This window comes from Alternaria novae-zelandiae (genome assembly GCF_023758075.1).
Source record: "Alternaria novae-zelandiae strain BMP 2774 chromosome Unknown scaffold_5, whole genome shotgun sequence".
NCBI classification, from domain to species: domain Eukaryota; kingdom Fungi; phylum Ascomycota; class Dothideomycetes; order Pleosporales; family Pleosporaceae; genus Alternaria; species Alternaria novae-zelandiae.
In genome coordinates, this window is record NW_026056965.1 from 409,176 (window position 1) to 431,147 (window position 21,972).

Genomic DNA, 21,972 nt, shown 5'->3' on the forward strand with positions numbered 1-21,972 from the left:
AATGCGACATGAATCTAGCATCCTAGGTGCTGTAGGGCTAACGACATTATCTCCAGGCTTCCAAGGTTCTCGGGCCACACGACGTCAAATCACAACTCTCTCACAACTCATACTTCACCAACACATCTCTCGCCTCCGCAAATTCCCTTTCAAGCACTCCCTCGCGTCCCTCTCTCACCCGTATCTCGCATTCAAAATCCTTCGGCGTCCTCACAATACCATCCATAAACCCAGTGTCAGGATCGATATCAATAGGCTTCCCAGACTTCTCCTTGAACTCGAAGGCCCAAAGTAATTTTGCAACAGCAATGAAGAGACTGCGCTCAGCAAGATGCATGCCAGGACAAATACGACGACCAGCACCGAAAGTGAAGTGATCTCGTGAGGCAATGTCGGGAGATGCTGCGTACTGAGCTGAAGTGTGCGTACGCGTTTCGTAGCGATCAGGATTGAAAACCGACATTGGGGATTCACAAGTGTCGACATCACATGGGCCATGGTTCAAGGCCCAGACGTTCATGAGAACAGTCGTGCCCTTCGGGATGAAGTAGCCGTCAATCGTGTCATCTGCTTCACATTAGCCACGGTTGGTTTATAATCCGAGCGGAGTGAAGGATACCAGCAGTAGTAGAGCGCATGATCAAGGCCGCAAGAGGTCTCCAACGCATGACCTCCTTGACAATCTGTACGACATACGGTAACCTCGCGACATCGCTCCACCCGGGGGACCGCATGCTTCCCACCACCTCATCAACATGTCTGTGTGCTCGTTCCTGAACATCCGGATACCTAGCCATCGCCTGAATGAAAACTCGTATAGCAGACGCCGTCGTATCGCTTCCGGCATCAATTAGCGACCCAGCAAACACATCCAAATCTCTTCTCGTAAGATCGATCCCCTTCTCGCCCTCATCCAGCACATAGTCATATACAGTCGGCGCACGCACACCCCGTTTCCTCCTCTCCAACACCGGCTTCGCCATCTGCGTAAACGCAGCATTAACAGCCTTGCTGGTCTCCTCACTCTTGTCCTTCCAATTCTTCCAGCGTCCAGTCCATATACTCTGCGGCACATGTATCAACCACGGTAGCAGATCCACAGGCGGTGTTGCACCAACCTCAAGCAACGCAACGTACTTGTCAAACCAAGCCTTGTACTCCTCCAGCTGCTCCGCATGTCTCGTTCTTGTTCCGTAAACTAGACTCTTGATAGTGCTATTCGCGAACCTCAGTGTATGCCCCATGAACTCCTCGGGCTCTTTCACAAAATCACACAGCATCTGGCTAGCCTCCGCGTCCACAAGTCCGATGTACTCTTTCTCTACTTTCGCCTCGTTGAAACACTGCGCCAGTAACTTGCGGCATAACCTCAGTTTCTCGCCCGACGGCATGAAGACGACTAGAGGCATATTCGCGGGATCGCGCGCGATATACTTTGTTGCAAAGACGAAGGGTGGACGGCTGCTGTATGTCGTTCCCCTTTTGTCGATGAGCTCGCGGACGAGGCGCCGGGAGCTGAGGACGATGGTGGTGGTGTGGAAGAGCTTGAGGCTGTAGATGTCGCCGTATTGGGAGGCCCATTTTGTGAATTGGAATTGGGCGTTTTTTGTGGGTATGGCGAGGACGTTGCCGAGGAGGGGGAGGGGACGTGGGCCTAGATGGGTGGGTTAACTTTGGGGTATGATGGAATAGGATGGGATCGGGGATGGGGAGGGAGGTACCGGGTGGTAGATGGGCTTCTCGACGTCCTATTCTGAGGATGTAGTAGAGTCCTATGACTGAGATGGTGATGCTTATTGCAGCTAAAGTACCCATGGTTCAGATGTGGGTTGAGCACGTTGTTGTCCCACCAACAAGGCAGACTGAAATGGCATCGAACCTCGCCATATATACCCTTTGTTTCTTCACTAGACGTATGATCGCTCTCTTCTACATGCAGGCTCTGGTTACACGTCTGGCGGGGTAAGTTGCATTACCACTGTGTCGGTAGGCAATAGACACCCATGACCTGTTGTGTGAAGTCCAATCGCATGATGAGACCGTATACGGAGACATCGATCGATAAATAATGCACAACCGCCAAGGCATGCGTATGCCAACCATTGTACGCGAAACTCGTCTCTCCGAAGCGGTGATTGGCGGTCATTCGTGTAAGCAGGAGGCACAACGAAAACAGCCTGTAATGGTGAGTAAGCCACGCTTCTGCAACAATTTTCGAGAAGATGCAATCAGGAGACTTGGGATGTGGAAAGTAAGAAAGTATCTGGTATTATGCTTAAACGAGAAAGGTAAAGTAGCAACCACATCGTAGACATCCTTCATAACCACAATAGCACCCTACAATAGCGCCCCAGCGAACGCCGACATGACAAGCATGCCCAGCATACCCACCGCAGTCTTCGACACACCCACATGCACCGCAGCCCCCGTATCCGGCTTCCCATCCTCGCCCGTAGCATCCGGACCACTACTACCCGTGCGACTCGCACCACCACTAGGCGTGCCCGTCGCGCTCGCAGTATTGTTCCCCGAGCAGAGAATATCCCTCGGGTTGACACCGTTGTCCATGAAGCAAGTCCTCAGATCAGCAACCGTCTGTTCGTAGCTGAGACAGTAGTATCCGCATGAGCCGTTGAATTCCTCGACCGGTGCGTCCTTGCAGCATTGTTTGAGTGCGGAGGACGTGTTGGACGCGACGCCCGTTGTGCTGCCTACGCCGCAGAATATGTCTTGGGTCGGGAAGACGGAGAAGTCGGCTGTGGTGCACGAGGTGCTTGTTGCGCTTGGAGAGGCGGCGGAGGATATGAGGGACATTTTGGGTGAGGTGGAGGTGAGGTTTGAAGGCTGGATTACTGGAGTGGTGGTTAGGAAGGTGATGCATAAAGGATGTTCAAGGACTTACATTGGGTACAGTCGTAGGTATTGTAGTAGTCTGACAGCGAGTACCACCGTTCTCTTGTTCACTGGAATGTACAGGTAAGTAGTCGGAGATTTGTTAGTGATCTAGCAAACAGGGACGATTAAACGGTCAAGAAATATCCGCAGAGCCAGTGCCAACGGCCTAGCGCACGTCACACGATGCTTCCAGCAAGATCCATGAGGCCATGGCTCTGCCCTGTTCTGGTTCCAAGGCCCAGCTGTTGACATGAGGCAGTGGCGCGTTGCTCGGGGCGGTGGCTCATGGCTCCACTTGGTTGCTCAGGGGACCCGCGTTCGACAGGTTATTTTTGGAGTCGTGACGGACCTTTCGGCAGCTGCGTGCCGAGGTGCAATCACGGCGTGGGCCGTTTTCTTGCTTGGAAGACATGTTTGTATAAGAGCCTTTGGTAAAAGTCGAGGTTGTACTTTCGCATCGTGTAGTTGGTGTTGCTTGCTGGATTTGGGGATTTGGGAGATGCCGCGCGCTTTGGCTTGATGAGGATAGCGTCGCGTATGGTTCCGAGGTCACGGCGAGAAACATGCTGCATCCATGATCGTGCTTACTGAACCAAAGTTTATGTCGACTTCATGTAAAAACTTGCTCTTGGAGTCAATTGTGATGCCTATAATATATACAACGAAGTTTAAATACCCTCTTTTACTCGAGTCCAGCCAACTCCATCTCGGTGGCAGCGTACATGAACGCACCAGCACCCTTACCGTCGTTGGTCAGCGTCTCAACACCGGTGTAGTACTCGTACGACGCATCGCCCTTCAAACTTCCCACAGTAACCGTGCCGGTGAAGCTGATGGTGCCGTTCTTCTCGTACTGGATGAACTCGTCCAACATCAGATCCCACGCCTTGGACGCAGTCTCCTGGTACTTCTTCTCCAACAAACCGAGCCTGACACCCTTCATGTACGCGTAGGTGAACATGGCGGTGGCGCTCGACTCGATGTAGTTGCCTTCCCTTCCAGCAAGCTCCGGGTCCATGAGCAGCCACCATCCGCCGCTGGTGTCTTGCACGTCGTTGATACCAGAAGCGAGCGTGACGAAGTAGTCGACGAGCTTGGAGTAGCCCTTGTGTGTCTTGGGGAAGACCTCTAGAACCTCAACAAGCGCAACGAAGTACCATCCTAGAGCACGGTCCCAGACGTATGGGGAGGCACCGGTCTCTGGGTCAGCCCACACAGTCGATTTGTCCTCGCTGTAGCCGTGGTATAGAAGGTTGGTTGTCTCATTTCGGCAGTGCTCCTCGATCAGATCGAATTGCAGCTCGATGTCGTTCCAGGCTGTGATGTTGTTGGGCTCGAAGTACGATGTGTAGGTCGCGTAGAAGGTATCAGCCATGTAGATGCCGTCTAACCACATCTGATTCTCATAAGTCGGGGCCCTGTGCCAGAAGCCACCGGTGGGGGTGCGCGGCCATCGGTTCAGCTGCTCTCGGAGACCCTTGGCCGCAACAACGTATTTCTCGTCCTTGCGTCCTTCCGAGTTCCAAAAGTAGAGGATGTTGTTGCCAAACCGGATGTCGTCCAAAGTGTAGTAAGTGGCGTTCCAGCCCTTGATGGTACCGTTCGATGTGACAACGGACGAGACCGCCTCGGAGGCATACTCAAGCAGAGCAGTGTCGTTTTGCGTCACAGCGGCTTTCTGGATACCTTCACGAATGACGGAGGAGACGTAGTGGTTGTCGACCTTCTGGCCTTTGGACAAGAAGGAAGTAGCCATCCATGTCGAGTACGGCTGGGTGGAGTTCTTCGCCGCGACGGCGGTGGTAGCCAAAGCCAGGGTAAGAGCCGTAAGATGCATGGTTGCGAAACGGTATTATCGACAAGCTAGGAATATCGGAAACAAATCGAGGACCCTGAGTAGACGAACGGGAACACCTGCGGATACTTTATCTGACACCGTTCGCCCGTCGCTCTTTATAGCCACTGCGCGGCGTCTGTGGACATTGAACATCTTCTCCTCAAGGCTGCCACTACTGCAGTTGATGCAATCTAAATCCATGTTCATGCAGCCTCAAAGCGCCCCGGTCTCTCCACCTTGCGGTCCTGAGCGCCTGGTTGAGAATTTCCGCGAGCGGACGTTTGCCCATCATCGACGAAATTGGGAAGGTCTGGCCATGGTCCCTCGCTTGGCAGCGGAGAAATTGGTGATTGGAGATGTAGTGGCGATGGGGCCAAGATAGTCAGCAACCGTAAGCTGGAGGACGAGGTGCAGGTGAGGGATCGGAATATCTCGAGTGACATGAACATCAGTGCTTGTCCAACCTTGCAGCGACGTTGGAGGAACGCTTCTCCTTTGCGGCGTGGAGGCGACTTTGATCTGGGAAGGAGCTCACCCTGAACAGGCTGAATGGTCCACACTGAAGTGGGTCTCCCTGCACTAGCGGAGTCAAGCATCCTAAGTCCGCGGGACGTTTCTTGCGCACTTCTTGTCTCTGCGCCAATAAACGCCCACTCTCTAACCTCTCGTCCAGGGTAGGAGAGGCCCAATTCTCTGGGATACCTTCGTTGCGTATGCAAATGCGCTGATGATTACTCAAGCTTAGTCTCACAAACATACCGCCAAGCGTTTCTTCGAGTACCTCCACTGGCCATAGCGCTCTATAAATTACCGACAAGGAAGAAGGATGCAAATCGCTGTACGAAAATTTCCGACCACTTGAACGCATCGATATGAGAGCTTGTTGCGTATAGGACGGGACGGTCTTGCACCCACCGCAGGCGGCGCTCAGTTGCTCCTCACACATAGAATCTTCCGGGCCACGATTCCCAACTCTGACTAGGTATACATACAGATTTTCGTCTTGGACAAAATTGTGTAGGAACTGATATGTAAGATCAACGGAGTCGATTTTGTCCCCAATCCAACGCCATGCCTGGAGCTCACGCTTCGCGTGACGACTTGCGTACTCCCCACCTATAACGTATCCTTCTTCACGACAGACCACCACCGTCCAAACCTCATAATGCCCATATCATATCCTTTCCACCAGCAATATCCCCAAGAGATCGCCCATGTCGAGCCCAGAATGACCGCTAGACCAACAAGATTGGAGTTCTTCCACGACCAAGGCTCCTGTCCCTGCCGTAGCGTTAGCTACCAACCAGCACTGTAGTGTAGTTAAAGTCTTACTCCTGTGCCCTTCTCTCCGCCCACAATCCCTTTCTCGACATCGTCTGGTTGCGCAACAGCCTTGATCGAGTTGAGGGTGAGCGAGAAGTCGCCTTCTTGGGTACCGAAGAAACTACTGATCGTCAATTGCTGTGAAACCGTGATTGCGTGGGGTGAACAATGTTACCTTCTCATCATGATGCTAAACCGCTTGACGTTCTTCAAATCCAATGGCTTTGCATCGTTCTTCTCTTTCCCGCGATACGTAGGCTTCATTGCACGCCATGGCACGAACAACCCAAGCTCGCTTTGCGATTCAAAGTCGTATTCCCAGCTGATAGTTGATTGCTCCCGTCCATCTGCCATAAGCGGCAGAATCTCGTCTTTGAGCGTTAGTGTGTACTTCTTGCCGTCATGCTTCCCTAGATCGAGATAAATGCCATCGTAGGTAGATAGGTCCCAGGTGCGATCCTCGCCGGTAGTGCGCTGGCTGGCAAAGCCGGCGCCGCCCAGAGCGGTGATGTCGAGATTGCCGTGGAAACGCGCCGAGGAGCCATTGATGGTAAGGTAGGACTAGTAATCGTACATTAGTTATCAAATTATTTCATTCATTTTGAGAGATGGGCTTTACCTGAGACGCTCCTCCTCTCACACGGTCATCACTGTCCGTCCAATCCGAAGCTTTCCAACCTCTGCACGCGCATGCATTAGCTTCAAAGCGACAGTGCATTACCCAAACACTTACTTATCACCACCAAAAAGAACTAGCTCTTTCTCGTTACCCATTTTTGCTGAAATGCGATAAACGTTGATTGTGTTGATGGTATCAACTCTCACAAACCCTGGAGATGTCCAAATGCAGTAGTGACCTCATCGGCAGGGGTCCGTGCGGCGTCTCACACAAGCACACTCATTCGTCTGCCGACCAAGCATCCCCATACCACTAGCCATAGCGCGTTTTCATCGCAACCCCAAGTGGTCCTACAGATTACCCGATAAATATGGATTTCCGAGATGCCTCGCGTATGGACGATGCCGATGAGTCCATACTAGCCGAGCCGTACCGACCGTTCTACAAGATATTTGGAGGCCAGCCCATCTTAGTTAAACAGTGCGTGCAACCTAGTCTACGTGATTCTAGTTCAAGTCCTAACGTGCGCTTCAGAAATAATGACTACGATCGAGTAGCCTTCAGAGAGAGGCCATGGATGGGTGTGTTACTGTTCGATAACGTGTCTTCGGATGCAAGGGATCATGCTGCGAATGAACGAAGTACGCCAGGATCTGCCGAAAGTACAAGAAGATTGCGTAGCTAACAGATATCACAGCTTTCCTGTCGTGGCTGAAGCTTAGTGTATACATGGCCATCGTGTCTGTTGCCATCGTCATGTCGTTCCATCTCAAGTCGGAGCCCACTCCACTTGGTAAGTCAATAGCAAAATCTCGTCACATCATGCTCACAAGTCTGTACAGAAAAGCGTTTCGCGTTGCCACTAGGAATCGTCTTCTGGCTTCTTTCGATAGCGTGCATGTTGTCTGGGTTGTCGAATTACATCAACACGGTCTCGCGGTACAGTACGCGGCGGGCGCTCGTGCAGACAGGTTGGAAGACGCAGGTCGTGTTCACCGTGGTATCAAGTGCGATCGTTGCGACGTGCATATTGTTTCTCTCTACGAATGCAGAGAAGTAAATCGTGTTTGATAGATTGTATCTTGCGGATGCTTTCAATGCAGTATGTGAAATATCGTGATGAATCGTTACGCCTGTGCTAGTGTTTTACCAGCATATTTGGTTATTCCCCTACTTATTCGCCCATACACTTAGCCCCGCGCCTGCAAACATCATGCTTAATCAGCCTCGAGGATGGCCCAGGTCTGGTCGTCAACAGTGGTGTAAATCAGACCACCCGACAATAGATCATCACCAGCCTTTGCAACGTCGGTTGTATCCATACCAAGTTGCGCCGCGATCTCGTGCTGGTTAAGACCCTCGTTGGACTGAGGAGTGGTCTTAAGATGGTTGAACACCCTCTTCGCTGACGCAGTGTAACCGGCAAGATCATATCCGCCGCCGTAGCTACCGCCATCTCCCGCTTGTTGCTGTCCTCCAGCGCCATTCGTAGCAGCACCACCCTGCGCACTGCCAGGGGGCCCACGCGTGAAGTATAGATGTACCGCGGTCGCTTCAAGCAGGTGATAGGAGACTTCGTTCATGTCTTCGACTGGACGGATTACGGTCGCTCCGACGGATCTTCGGTCGTTGAAGCTCTTCAGCTTGCCCCATGCTCGGCAGTAGGCGCCTTCGACGAGTTTCGCTTTGGTAGGGTTGCTCTGCTCTGCAGCATCGGAATCGACCCACTGCTTGACCTCTACGCTGCCAGTGCCATCGTCGAGCCTATACGTTGTGTTTGTAGTCTGGTTGGATATATTGCGTATTTGACCGACGAATGTGAGCTTGAGAAGGGGTTAGTATAGCCAAATGGACCATGGGATTCGTGCATACCTGAGTAATTACAGTGCCGTCGATTTTGAAGGCGTCATTGCTGCCGACTTCGAGTTGAGCATCAAGTATCTGCTTGATGGTGACGGGTCGCAGGGTATCTTGGGCACGGTCTTGTCGACCGCCAGGGCTCTGTGTACTACCACCCTCTCCCGGTATGAAGCCGCCTCCGCCAGCACCACCGCCAGCGCCGTAAGAGGTGGTGCTGTACGAGGTTTCGTAGCCGCCGTAGTTGTCTAGAGAGGTTAGAATAAAGGGTTCAAGACCGATCAGAAGGGGATCGCATACTCATCTCGTGGGTGTGGGTTGGGTGACGCGATGGCAGAAGTTCGGTGAGGGCAAAACGCGTCGGACGCGCCTGCCTCATCGCGGGGCACGTGGAAGCTAGCGACTAGATGCGCCATGCTCATCCCTGCCGCCAAGATTTCGAGAGGCCCGTGCCCGAAATTTTCCAACAGCCAGACTGGAGGCGCGACTTTCAGACGTCAGGTAGGCAAAGTGCATCACGTCGCCTCCGACCCCTACCAACCGTCTACCTGTCATGGCTCCCCGCGCGAGCTCGCCGGCGCTCTCCGAAACCGAGTTCGACATATTCGATGCCCTCGCTGGCGGTGATGATGTTCAGCAAGAGGCGGATTTGAACGCAGATCTGGGCGTAGATCTGGACGTCGGGCACGATGACGGATCCGACGACGAAGCCTTCATCGCCGCGAAACAGGCTGCCTCGAATCGCAAAGCCTCGAATGTCGGAAAGTCAATTAAGAAAGGTGGAGGTTTCCAGGCCATGGGGCTGAACGCGGCGCTTCTCAAGGCCATTACGCAGAAGGGATTCAAGATTCCCACTCCGATCCAGCGCAAGGCCGTTCCGCTCATGCTCGATGGACAAGATGTCGTGGGTATGGCTAGGACGGGTTCCGGAAAGACGGCCGCCTTCGTCATCCCCATGATCCAGAAACTCAAGGCGCATTCTGCCAAAGTAGGCGCTCGAGGAATCATCATGTCGCCCTCCCGAGAACTGGCACTGCAGACGCTGAAGGTTGTGAAGGAGCTGGGTCGCGGCACAGATTTGAGGACTATTCTGCTTGTTGGAGGTGACAGCCTCGAAGAGCGTACGTGTACACGGGCAGGTCAATTCTAAGAGAAACGAGACTAACATGTTCGCAGAATTCAGCTCCATGACCACCAACCCCGACATCATCATCGCTACCCCTGGCCGCTTCCTGCATCTGAAGGTCGAGATGGGCCTCGATCTGTCCTCCGTAAAGTACATCGTGTTCGACGAAGCCGATCGCCTTTTCGAGATGGGTTTCGCGGCGCAACTAGCTGAGATTCTGCATGCCCTACCCACTTCGAGACAAACACTGCTGTTCAGTGCGACACTCCCCAAATCCCTCGTAGAGTTCGCGAGAGCAGGTCTACAAGAGCCAAAGCTCATTCGTCTCGATGCTGAGAGCAAGATCTCTCCAGATCTCAAAAGTGCCTACTTCACAATCAAGTCGGGTGACCGTGATGGCGCGCTGCTTCACCTCCTCGACAATGTCATCAAGGTGCCGGTAGGCGAGACCGACGCATCAAAGAAGGCCAAGGCAGATGCGGAGAAAGCTGCCAACAGCAAGAAGCGGAAGCGCAGCGACGGATTTGTCAAGGACGTCCCGATCGCTGAGTCCACCATCATCTTCGCTGCAACAAAGCACAGAGTGGAGTATCTCGCGAACCTTCTTCGCAACGCGGGATACGCCGTGTCTTACGGTACGTAATCGTGTCTTCTTATGTGATGCTCTTGCTAACTTCACAAGTGTACGGCAACCTTGACCAAACAGCGCGCAAGGAGCAGATCCAGGACTTCCGCACTGGCTTGACTCGCATTCTCGTTGTCACCGATGTGGCTGCTCGTGGTGTGGATATGCCCCATATCAACCACGTCATTAACTACGACTTTCCTTCGCAGCCCAAGATCTTCGTACACAGAGTCGGACGAACGGCTCGAGCTGGAAGGAAAGGATGGGCGTATAGTCTGTGCAGACATGTCGACCTACCCTACCTCATAGATCTACAGCTTTTCCTCGGTAAACGACTCCTAGTCGGGAGGTCACACGAAGAGCCAAACTATGCAGAAGACTTTGTCGTCGGTAGCTTGGCACCATGGCAACTGGAATCGTCTGTCGAGATTGTGAACAAACAGCTCGCCGATGACGAAGACCTAGCGCTTCTCTTAAGCGTAGCCGAAAAGGGTGAGCGCCAATATCAACGAACACGCAACCAGGCAAGTGCACAAAGTGTGGGACGAGCTAAGGAGTTGGTTGCATCTCCCAACTTTGCAGAGACGCATATGCTCTTCAGCGATGACGCGCATAGTGCTCAGAAAGCGAAGGAGGATATGCTTGCACGAATTCAATCATTCAGGCCCGCGGAGACCGTATTCGAGATCGGCAAACGAGGTACCCAGAGTGACACAGCCGAAATTATGCGCAAGAGGCGTGAACAAGTCGGACGACAAAAAGCCAAGCAAGCAGCCAACAAACGAGCTGCGGACGATATGGACCCACTTCAAGCACCTGCAAGACAGTCAAACGGTGAAGAAGCATCAGAGGATGAAGAAGACGAGGTTGAAGTCGCCGATGGCGTATACGACTCAGACTCTGATGGGCTCGAGGTGTCTGTCTCGCAACCATCCTCCAAGAAGTCAAAACAGGACAGCTGGAAGAATGATGACTTCTTCATGTCATATACTCCTAAGGAGAACATGGCAGAGGAGAAGGCCTATGGAGTGAGCGGAGGAGATGCCGGCAACACCAACTTCGTGTCAGCAGCAAGGGCGGCAGAAATGTCACTTGTGAACGATGAGATTCAGGGCTTCGCAGATGCGGCCAAGTCGAAGATGCGTTGGGACAAAAAGTCGAAGAAGTACGTAAACCGCACCAACGACGAGGATGGCTCCAAGGGAGCCAAGATGATTCGAGGAGAAAGTGGGCAAAAGATTGCAGCCAGTTTCCGCAGCGGTCGCTTCGACGACTGGCGCAAGGCGAACAAGGTCAAGATGCCTCGAGTGGGCGAAATTGAAGCTCCCAACCGGTCTGCTGGATCCTTCAATAACGCCCCGCGCTACAAGCACAAGGCCGAGAAGGCTCCGAAGCAGGCTGATCGGTACCGCGATGATTATCACGTCCAGAAGAAGAGGGTGGCTGAAGCGAAGGAGAAGCGCATCGGTGCATGGAAGGATGGAGGCGCCAAGAGCGAACTCAGAGACGTGGACGCTGTGCGCAAGAACCGCAAGGTGCAGGAAAATCGCCGAGCAAAGAATGCTCGTCCCTCCAAGAAGCGGAAGTTTTGAGTTCAACAAATGCATTGAATCAATACCCGACGACATGAATCGGCTATAAGATTTTCTTCAGGCACGTGTCAGTGAACTAATACCCGTGGGCCCTCGATTATTGTGCGCGGACCGAGGTGAAAACAATCCGATTTGACAGCTGTACGATGTGGCGACTAAAAGAAAAAGCGTTAGATTTTTAGCAATTGGCCAGATCTCGATATTTGTGCGAAGAAAGGCCGTTATGACCCGCATGGTCAGGCCATGTTTGCTTCTTCAGAGCCCGCGTCCCCGACGGTTCTGTGTAACGCTCCATGTTGGCATTGCTTTGCTGTGCCACAAAGGTGCGGGCGGATTGGCGAAAGTTTATCGGGGCCCTGCGACATGGCAATGGGCGAACATCCTGCCATCCTCGGACAGCGCGCGTATTGACTCGATAGTGGCTTTTTGTGCGCATCGTCGTGGTCGACGAGATTGAAAAGTTTAGACACGATTTCTTTCGGTGCGACGCAGTCCCTTTTTGTATCGAGCATGTATCGGTTTGCTCCAAGGTTTATTTGCTGGCGCGGTAGCTGCCACCAGTGTGGTCGGATTGGGACTGACAAGCTGCAAGTCACGCTGTAGTCCAAACTATGCACACGTTGTCGACTAGGATAGAGTTGCCGGCGTCTATTGACGTCGGGTAGTGTTGACACTGACAGGCGACCGCGTATAAGTCCGCGTATTGGGTGAAGCGCCTCCCAATCTCACGCCATTGTGATTAAGGTCCGAAGCAGGGATAGGGGCCTCTTCGGGTACCCATGGCATATTGTGGGCAGGCACGTCATTCCTCGAGGAGATTTCTGCGAGCCGGGACGAGTGCACTGTAAGGGTGCACACCAGCCCCTGTTTAGTGCCAACGCCGCCAGACTTCAATAATCCTTCTGCACGCAGCCATCTGCGGCTTACCCGACGACCTTCCAGAAGCCGCCACTGTGTTTTTTTTTTCTTTTCTGCATCGTCGCACAGGAGCGCGTTTTGCCATGCGATGGTGGGATGCGTGGCGTGTTGAGGGCAGCCCTCTCTGCTACTGCACCCGTGGGCTCGGTCTCCGTGCCGCGGTGCGCAGGGCACAGCATAAGAAACTTTGTTTCACGTCAACGGCTTTTTGATATTCGCAAGAGCCCAAATCGGAAGGGCCAATCTCGCTGCGAAACTCTTTGTGGGTTTCGATGAAAATCATCCGCCTGAACGAGCCATTTGCGCACCAACGGCTGCGGCGTGGCTGTCGTCGGAGAGGCGCAGTCTAGGCTATCGCCAGTCGGGTAGATGTAGGCGCACATAGTCACATTTCGTATCTCGGTAAACGGCTCTTGGGTATTGATAGAGCACTTTACCGGACGGAAATTTCTCGCTCCGTTGCGGGCCTGATGAGACTACCCAAGGTCGTCGAGGGGTGAGCGAATAATCCTGCAGGGCTCGCTTGCCTTGTGTCACGAGATGCTGCAGGGTGCCTTGAAGCCAGGCGTGAGCCGCATGGAAGAATGCATGTGTCAGAGAGGCTCCGAGGAGCATATCGGCAATAACACGTCTTAGTTGGACACCTGTTGGGCACTGAGACCAGCCAGGGAGCTGCCCGGCCCGCACCCAGTCGCAAATCGACAATGGGACCAGCGACGGGCAAGCATGCAAGGACCACAGGGGAAACGGAGAGGCCAGCGAGGGTCCCTGGTAGCCGACTACTTTTGGCACAACGTGTCCTGAGCACCGGTTCGTAGATCCCGCCCGCAGGCCTGTCGTGATATTCGGGTCCTGGCCAAGCGGCTGACTCGTGGCTTATCAGCTCTAGACACTGCGATGCAAACTCGAGATGCTGGCATTGTAGCACCATGACACGGCTCCATCAGTTTGCAGATGATCGCATCAGGGTTGGCATCAAACGGAGCTCAACAGAGACCTGCGCCTGAATCAACGAAACGGCAGGGCCCGCCGGGAAAGGACAGTAATCCCGAGACCCTGGACAGGCCGTTATGCGCATGCCGTAGCCTCGGGGAACCGTAAAGAGAGATGAGAGCAATCTGCAGGCGATATAAGACCTGCTGTTAACGTCGAAATATCCGCTATCTGTGATTATTTTTGGACCTCAGCAATCCTCGACGAGGCTAAATGCAAGGTCTAGTCCTGGGCTTCTCGCGTTGCCTTGTCGGTTGGATTTATATTTTCCGCGCTGGGGGCCAATCACGACCCACTCGAAAAGCTGGGCGGATCCGACACTTTTGTACAGGATGGAAATTTCTCTTTTGCTCGGCCGTAGTGGCTAGTCATTGTACGATCCGGATGACCTGCCCCGACGGAGGAAGAAGAAACGCTCATGCAGGACCCGGCCTCGAGTCATGCCCCCTGCGTCGTGATCTCGGTTCAGGCCGCAGAGAGCAGAGTGAACATGTGCGGACAAGGTTCACTGGCGAGCACGTTGCGTCCCTGCACTTCCCAGGTGACGGGACATGTGCAATGCCTTGTGGCTGCAGATCGCAAGTATTGAAGTGATTAGACAATTACAAATTGAGATGATGAGGGTTAGGGAGGACGAGTATACAATGCTGGTGGCAGGATGCGCTATTCCCAGCTAGTGCAGAGGTATACACACCCACCTCTGCCCTAGACGCGGCATCGATCTTCACGGCAGTCGGCTCAGCTTACCGCTATTCCGCGTTGGGGTCAAGCATCACCGGTGAATATGGCCTTCGTCCGTGGTGCAGCATCACAAGTTTGCCCTGCCGCAGTCGCCGTTCCACCTTCTACATGTGAAAGAGCGGTTGGGTAGCCGTCATGGGGCAGTCGGCACACTAACGCTGGTGCCGTTGCTCACACACCTGGCGGCAGCAGCATGGAAGGCCTCATCTTGCCAGCATCGTCGACTTGTCATGACATGCTTGGCTGGCTGCGATTACTTTGTGAGCTTCGGCCCCGCATCGTCAATGCTGCGCACACTCCAATAAGACGAGCAATATCGGTGGTCATGCCGTCGTCGCTCGGGCAGTTTACGGGCAGATCGTCAACAGCGCCAGCGTGCGATCGATATACCCACCGGAGTATTTTGCGTGTGCTATCCCAATGCGACACGGCCCACGCCTATAACGGATGCATGATATACCACTGGCTTAGTCTGACCATGGGCACTATGTGTACGCTTTGCTCCCAGCACTCGACGCCACGGCGAGGCACACCACCTCGGGCGGCTGGAACACTGGACCGCCCGGCCATGTTCTGCAGGTCGAGGGGATCGTCTCAAATGCACCGAGTCCGTTGTTTGACCTGTCCTGCACACGGCGCTGGGCATGCAGAAGAAGGTACCAAGCGTGTGCGCCACATCCCGACCTCGACATGCTCCAGAGACTGTACAGAAGACTATCCAGCAGCTACTACGGGGACCAGGTGCCACGGATGCAGCTTACCGTCGCTTGCACGTTCTGAACCAGAGCACATTGCATCTGCCAGATCCATCACCCGCGCCATACAAGCTTACAGCGCCAGCGCCATGCCACTAGACGTAGCGTGTCGCATGACGAAGCAGGACACCCCACAGCGTCGATTGTTCAAGGGGATTATGACGAGTTGCTTTTCGGGAAAAGAGCGACTGCTTCCAATGCATCGACGGGAAACTCCACACACAGGCGCGGCCCTGTCAGCCATATCCGAGTGTCGATCGTGGCATCGGATGTGTGTCCAATTTTTTGTTAGTCGCGATAGAGTTTGCGCCAGCGGAGTGCGTCATCAGCGCGCAGTGGTGCTTTTGCAGCTCGCGACAGCAAGACCCTGAGCAAGCTTTCCCCGGCAGTCCATGCAGCGTAGCCGCTACGAGGCGAGATGTTCCGCTGCGACCGTCGGTCGGTGCGAAAAGGCCTGCGAGGCGATCAATGCAAGTGGTTGGTCTGAAGGGTCCGGAAGCGCGACTGACAGTGACAAGCGTCTTGATAGTGCACCACAACCGCGGGCCTGTCAGTGGGAGCCACACCTGTCGGCCTGCTCACCTCACGGCGGCCAGTGGCAGGGCTCGCGTGGGTGAATATAACTGCCTTGCTGTAGGGCCTCTAGCTGGCCGTCAATTCTCCTCTCGTGGGCGCCGTGGCTGCCGGACGCAGCCAAAAAGGCAATTACTGGGTCGCACATAAGCGCACGCCGAGGATTAAGGGCGCCGACTTATGCTATGCTTCAATTGAAAGTTTGCCTGGGCGGCTGCAAAACAATGGTGCATAGCGCGCAGAAGCGCGACCATATCTCGTTAGCACACCCCGGTTCGAGGACGGTGCGGAAGACAGGGGGTTGAGCGGCCTCTGACAAGGCTCCCCAACCCGCACCGCCCATGCACGCAGACAGCTGGCGGCCGTGCATATGTGATTCCGCGGGTGCATCGACCGACTGGGAAACCGGCCTAGCAGAAATGTCGAAGAACCATCAGCCGAACGAGGGAAGCATGTAGCAGTCCCCGAGACGCACCCTTCCCTGCTCCCGTTGCCCGGAACTCATCGTGGCCCCCTTCTCCTGGATGGCCCGCCTGCACGACTTGACAGGGATGTAGCAAAGATCTGTGAGTAGAATCTCCATAACCGATTGTGGTTATTACTGGGGAATGTCCGCCGAGTCGACTTCTGTTCTGGTCCACGACGAGTCGCCATCCCACTCCCTCATTGGTCCCACCCCATACAACACCACCACCTCGCCGCTTCTCTTTCTCGCCGCCCCATTGCCTGCCGCTGCCGTCGACACAAGGCCGACACTGGCCCGACACCGTCTCCATTCTGACGCCGAGTTAACCAGACACATCGCTGTTGTCGACCCCATTCGCCCACTATCAAAAGGTATTTCCATGCACTCTCTTTTGCCTCTCAGGCCGTGTCTTCCTTCAAACTCTTCATGGCCCACAATGCCGCCACCCTGTATTGAAACTTGTTTGGACATGAGCATTTATCGATTCGGCGACTGTCCAACCATAAGGGAATGCCATGCCTCTGGTCATTGTCTTGATCTTCTCCTCGCTTGTGCACTAGCTTACCTGGGACGCCATGCAGGCCTCATCATACTGCCACACCAACATCTCCCTACCGTGCACTCTTACTTCGCAGATCCAAGGGCATCGTGCGAGACAGCCCACTTGTCCGCTCCAGCGTTACCTCTAATCTTTGTGCTCTTGCTGCTTACGCGGCGTTTGAGCGCGCGGTGGTCAAACTATGCAGAGCCTGGTGCTACCTGGTCCGACCTCACTCCTTACCACGCCATTCGGGCGGCCTTCAGAACCTGAAGACGGCCTTGCCAAGTTCCGGTCGAAGTTCAGTCCTAACAGGTCTGAGCACCAGGGCTACCCGTCTCCGCCCATGTCAGAATCTCATTCCCCGTCTCGTCGAACAGCACAGCTTGAATCTGCGCGCCTCTCTTACCCTCCGCCGGGATCATCTCAGAGACAGGACAGCCTGACTCAACCGCCGACTCTACCATCGCTGTACGATCCGCGGTCTACGTCGGGAGCGCATGCTCTTCCCCTACAGCGGCCACTTTACCCTGGAGAACCCCAGCACAGGGGTCAAGCGCTCCATTTCCAACCCGGACGTGCTCACGAGCACCAATCTTACCCTCATGCCATTCCGCATAGCTACGGATATGGCTATCAAAACGCCGGCCTGCCCCCTTATGCTGGAGTCCAGCACGGAGGCCCGATGGTGCAGCAAGGCGCGATGATTGCACCACCACCGTCAAGACCGACGAAGCCAGCCAGACGCACAAAAGCGCACGTTGCGTCAGCTTGTGTTAACTGCAAGAAGGCACATCTCAGCTGCGACGTCCAACGCCCATGTGGCCGTTGCGTCGCTTCTGGAAAGCAGGTTAGTCTTTGCGGCGCGAAGTCAAACTCTGGCGAGTGATCTAACGCATCAAACAGGACACATGCAAAGATGTGCAGCACAAAAAGAGAGGAAGGCCACGATTGAGAGACGACAGAGAGTTCACTAGATCAGACGACGGAAGACCACCTAGCCAGCTCGTAGGAGCGCCACCTACCTCCGAACCTCACGCTCATCAAGCGCCTTACCCAGTATCTCAGCAATATCGACCCTTCGAACCTCAACGAAGTCTGGAGAGTACTGCGCACCAGAAGGAGCTCCATTCCGCTGCGTCTGCGCCCCGGGACGCGCCCAACAGCGTGGGTGACTACAGCGGAGTGCAGGCACCTCCCTACGGTGTGGGACCGAATTTGGCGTACCAAAAGCTGCCTGTCGTTTACCTAAATTTGGACCTGGTGATACAAAAAGCAAACCAGGCTTTCGCGGACCTCGTATCGTTCCTCGGAGACATCAGGGGCAAGCATCTTGGCGAGCTTCTGGAAGCGCGACAGAATGAGAGCATGCAGAAGTTGCGAAACGACTTGCGCGATGAGCGCGACGAACGTGAGCCGACGTACATGGCGCCCATCACCCCGGTCGGACAAGATCCCATGCGCGCTGTGATGGAGTCGGTCCAAGATCAGGACATTGACCATGTCACCCAGGGGTACACGAACCGGCCCATGTACCTCAGCTTTCGTCTGCCGGCCAGTGGACAGTACCAGTCGCTGTCGGTCCAAATCCGGCTTGCCAGGACGTCTCTGTACTTTGTAACGCTTGTCGTGTGCTCACCACCAAGACACGCGGGACCGACTCTGTTAACGCAGCAGTTAGCGCCCTCAACATCGCGACACACCTCTCAGGCCATGTCCGCACCGACAGCAGTCTCGCAATTCACGCCGCATCAAGAGCGTCGAACTTCGACAACAAGCTCTGGACCAAACTCGCCCTTCATCAACATCTCCTCCATCCGCACGTCCCTTCCCACATTCAGTCCAAGCTCTTACAAGAGCAGCCCTTCGTACGGCTACTCTCCCACCGCAGGCCCAGAATCAGGCTACTTCCCGACCTACCAAGTCCCGCCGCAGCCCACCAGCAGCGCATACCCTTCGCCATACGCACAACCAGCGCGCCCCCCAGCCGCAACATCCGAACCTCTCCGCGAGCTCAACCGGCCTCCCCGTCTCGAAGGCCTCCACCTGCCGCCCATTCGAACAGGGCCCGCGCCGCTTGGTTCCCCGCTCCACGTCGAAACAAGCGCTGCGGAACGCGAGCGTGTGCGAACGCACGACTCACCGTCGAGTAGCGCCGAGCAGCGGAGGCCCGAGTCGCCTGACATGGGCAAGCGGCGGCGGTTGAATATACATGAGGTGCTCGACTAGACCAGACAAGTCAAGTCGTCAAAGCCAGGAGGAGGTCGATTGATTGACGTTGCAATGCGCTCACGTTCCTGAGACGCGTCGGCCGGTGTGAGGAAGATTGGAATTGGGGACGTGCAGCGGGGTCATTGCGGTTCGCGCGAAAAGAAGGGATCATGCGTGTTTCCAACAGGCTGGCCGTGGCTCGTGGCTGGCGGTAGAAGTGCGGAGGGTACCGACAGTCGGGTTCCCTTGTCTGACTTGAAACTGAAACTCGGCGCTTTGCGAAGCGGAGGCGGGAATGGCGCATGTTGCACACGGACGGGACGACGACATGGATCTCATCTCATACGACAATTCTTTCCTCACGATATCTTACTTGTCGCTTCTTGAGTTGCATCTGCTTGCGGTAGTCGTTGTTTGCTGTCCTTGCATTTTGGGGCGTTGGTTACCCACTCGTGTTGTTTTTCTTCTGCGATGTTTTGTCGTAACAAGCCATATTTTGGGATTTTGCCCATTCGTCATCTCTTGCATATGACAGCGTCATGGTCCTGCTCTTTCTATTGATATCACTGCTCTTGTCTTTGTCGCGATTAGCATTGCTTGACGTGCGTACGTTACCGTTTGGCCTTGGTTGGCTTCTGCCTCTGTTCTTGTTCACGCTGCATGTTCCTCGCTACGGCGATGGGTGGCTTGGAAACCTGGTTTGGTCTTGACAGCGTTGTTGTGCGTGTTGTTGTCTTCTCTCTTCGTATGCGTTGCTTTTGTGGGCGGGTCTTTGCGGTTCTTATCCAAGTACTCGTCGTACGGTGCGTTCACGTCTTGTACCACTGTTGATCCGTGCCCTCGCGTTGGTGTTTCATCGTCAACCCGGGACTGGGTTCTGAGTCGCTTCCCCGCCTCATTTGTATAGTAAACGCGTCTACGCACGGATTGGAGGTCCGTGGGTGTTGGCAGGAGTACTCGTCGTTTCCTGGTGGGCGGCGGAGTAGCGAGTGGGGGGCCAATTTGGGTCCTTGGGCAAGACATGGATTCGCGTGAAAGACCAGAAGGAGCGGAAGACAGAACAACGTCTCAGCTGCCAGACCACCACTATATCTATACCACCCACCTGTCGGATGTCTGAACCGACGACAAACACCACGGGAGATTACAAGGACAACAACAGTCACGTATGGTTCAAGCTACATTTCTATTCTTGGTCCACCTCATCACCATCCACCGCCGAGGTACCACACTCTCTTTCGACAAGAGAGGCCCGGATACAAGTCCGGAAGTATATATGTGAACCTGTACATACCACGCATTTACGAGCGAAAGCAGTTTGGCTACAAGCTCTAAAGATAGTTATAGTTATGGGGGAAGTGGGGGTTTTTTCGGTTGGGAAAGTATTGGCTGCTAGGCCAGGTGGAGGATATACCCGCATTTGGTTTCTCGAATGTTGCAGAGGATTGGATGGACACTTGGAGATAGATAGCGCAGAATTTGCTGGCTATTACGAGGTTCTTGTTTGTATCATACAGTTTTGGAATAGGCATGAGAGAATATGAAGGATCTTTGAGTCCTTCCTTCACCCATTCTCCCCTGTCCAAAGTACCCGATCAGAGTGCAATGTGAAATGAGGTTGTCCAGAGCATGTAGATCTACGGCCCGTGGCGCTTGTAGTGCTATAAGCCTCGATATGTGAAACAGCTACTGCAGTTTGGCGAAACCTTAATGCTGGCGACGAACACGCTGTTCGCGCATTCCAACCTACCAGGCGAGGCGGAACGCGAGATAGGGTGACAGCCGAGATGAGGATGTTGGGGGCGAGACTCATTCAATATGACGTGCAGAGATGGAGGTGAATAGTGCAAGGTGTTTATTGTGTATGCAGTGGTAAGAACAAATGGGTATCTTGGTTATGAAAGTATGGTTCAAGGGTGCCGGCTGCTGACCTTCGAGATAGCCAGGCGCAGGCGATGGAGCGCTGGATTCCGGACATCTGTGATCGCTACCGCCTCTGGGACAGCGACTCTTGTATGTGGGATACAGAGGAGACACTGGAGGTGCTCATCCCAGAGCCTTGACCTTCTTCTTCTTCTTCTTTGTACCATCCGCGGCCTCTGGTTTCTTTCCCTGTGCAAACTCCCTCCAGCTGTTGATGCGGGTATCCCTGGTCTTCTCCCAAGCTTCATCTTGCTCCCTCTTCCGCTTGCGCTCCTTGATCTCCTCGTCTTCCTTCCTCTGTGCACGTCCCTCTTCTCTCATGGCAGCCTTCTGTTGCCTCTGCTTCCTCATCTCGTTGTCTCGAATGACCCAGATGACCTTCTGCCTCCACTCCTTCGCAAACTCCTCGCCACGCGTCTCCTCGTCGTCGGCTGTGAGCTTCTTCTCTCGCATGAGCAGCATGCGCGCATCGGCAATGTTCTCGTCTAGCTCGGCGCGCAGCTTCTCGTCGAGGAGGACGGTCTGGGCTTTCTTGAGGCGGTCGAAGGCATCGGGGGCGAGCTCGTTCTTGGTCTTGTCGGGATGGATGAGGAGGGACTTGGCGCGGTAGACTTTCTTGATGTCGGATTCGGGGACACCGGGTTGCAGGCCGAGGACGGCGTAGGCGTCGAGACTGAAGACGCTGCGGATGCCTGGATTCGTTAGTTTACGTCACTCCATGATAAGCAATAAGCATAGGTTTCTGCTTACGGTCTATCTCAGCGTCCTTGTCGAGCTCCTTGCCGAGACCTGCGAGCTGGGCATCGATATCATCGTCCGCCATGGTGGGTTGTAGACGCGTTGTTTGGAGTTGAGTGTAGATGATGTGGTGTGTAGTCGATTGGAGGTCGGGAAATGAATAAGCCGAATTCTGCACGTTGCACTAAGCCCTGTCCAGTGGTGTTGAGGAGTGAAAGTGAAAATAGCAGTTCGCGATGCGA

General features: G+C 54.3%; 7 protein-coding genes across 7 annotated transcripts; 2 read left to right on the forward strand and 5 right to left on the reverse strand.

The window, feature by feature from the left end:
* Positions 1-100: 100 nt before the first annotated feature.
* On the reverse strand, positions 101-2,814 carry J4E88_003187 (uncharacterized protein; the record flags this gene model as incomplete). Its single annotated transcript, XM_049396840.1, has 3 exons — positions 101-567; positions 620-1,654; positions 2,388-2,814. 3 exons carry the CDS (start codon positions 2,812-2,814, stop codon positions 101-103), a joined length of 1,929 nt encoding a protein of 642 aa, XP_049257182.1.
* A 763-nt stretch (positions 2,815-3,577) lies between these two features.
* Positions 3,578-4,732, reverse strand: J4E88_003188 (uncharacterized protein; the record flags this gene model as incomplete). The annotated part of the gene is made up of 1 exon (XM_049396841.1): positions 3,578-4,732. The coding sequence occupies one exon, from the start codon at positions 4,730-4,732 to the stop codon at positions 3,578-3,580; it is 1,155 nt and encodes a 384-aa protein (XP_049257183.1).
* A 1,116-nt stretch (positions 4,733-5,848) lies between these two features.
* Positions 5,849-6,829, reverse strand: J4E88_003189 (uncharacterized protein; the record flags this gene model as incomplete). Its single annotated transcript, XM_049396842.1, has 5 exons — positions 5,849-6,013; positions 6,065-6,176; positions 6,231-6,616; positions 6,675-6,735; positions 6,789-6,829. 5 exons carry the CDS (start codon positions 6,827-6,829, stop codon positions 5,849-5,851), a joined length of 765 nt encoding a protein of 254 aa, XP_049257184.1.
* A 1,062-nt stretch (positions 6,830-7,891) lies between these two features.
* J4E88_003190 (uncharacterized protein) lies at positions 7,892-8,910 on the reverse strand (the record flags this gene model as incomplete). The annotated part of the gene is made up of 3 exons (XM_049396843.1): positions 7,892-8,497; positions 8,547-8,779; positions 8,832-8,910. The coding sequence occupies 3 exons, from the start codon at positions 8,908-8,910 to the stop codon at positions 7,892-7,894; spliced, it is 918 nt and encodes a 305-aa protein (XP_049257185.1).
* A 174-nt stretch (positions 8,911-9,084) lies between these two features.
* Positions 9,085-11,874, forward strand: DBP10 (ATP-dependent RNA helicase dbp10; the record flags this gene model as incomplete). Its single annotated transcript, XM_049396844.1, has 3 exons — positions 9,085-9,652; positions 9,708-10,292; positions 10,340-11,874. 3 exons carry the CDS (start codon positions 9,085-9,087, stop codon positions 11,872-11,874), a joined length of 2,688 nt encoding a protein of 895 aa, XP_049257186.1.
* Positions 11,875-17,543: 5,669 nt separating this feature from the next.
* On the forward strand, positions 17,544-19,087 carry J4E88_003192 (uncharacterized protein; the record flags this gene model as incomplete). The annotated part of the gene is made up of 2 exons (XM_049396845.1): positions 17,544-17,708; positions 17,765-19,087. 2 exons carry the CDS (start codon positions 17,544-17,546, stop codon positions 19,085-19,087), a joined length of 1,488 nt encoding a protein of 495 aa, XP_049257187.1.
* A 2,028-nt stretch (positions 19,088-21,115) lies between these two features.
* On the reverse strand, positions 21,116-21,815 carry J4E88_003193 (uncharacterized protein; the record flags this gene model as incomplete). The annotated part of the gene is made up of 2 exons (XM_049396846.1): positions 21,116-21,684; positions 21,743-21,815. The coding sequence occupies 2 exons, from the start codon at positions 21,813-21,815 to the stop codon at positions 21,116-21,118; spliced, it is 642 nt and encodes a 213-aa protein (XP_049257188.1).
* Between the last annotated feature and the right edge of the window lie 157 nt (positions 21,816-21,972).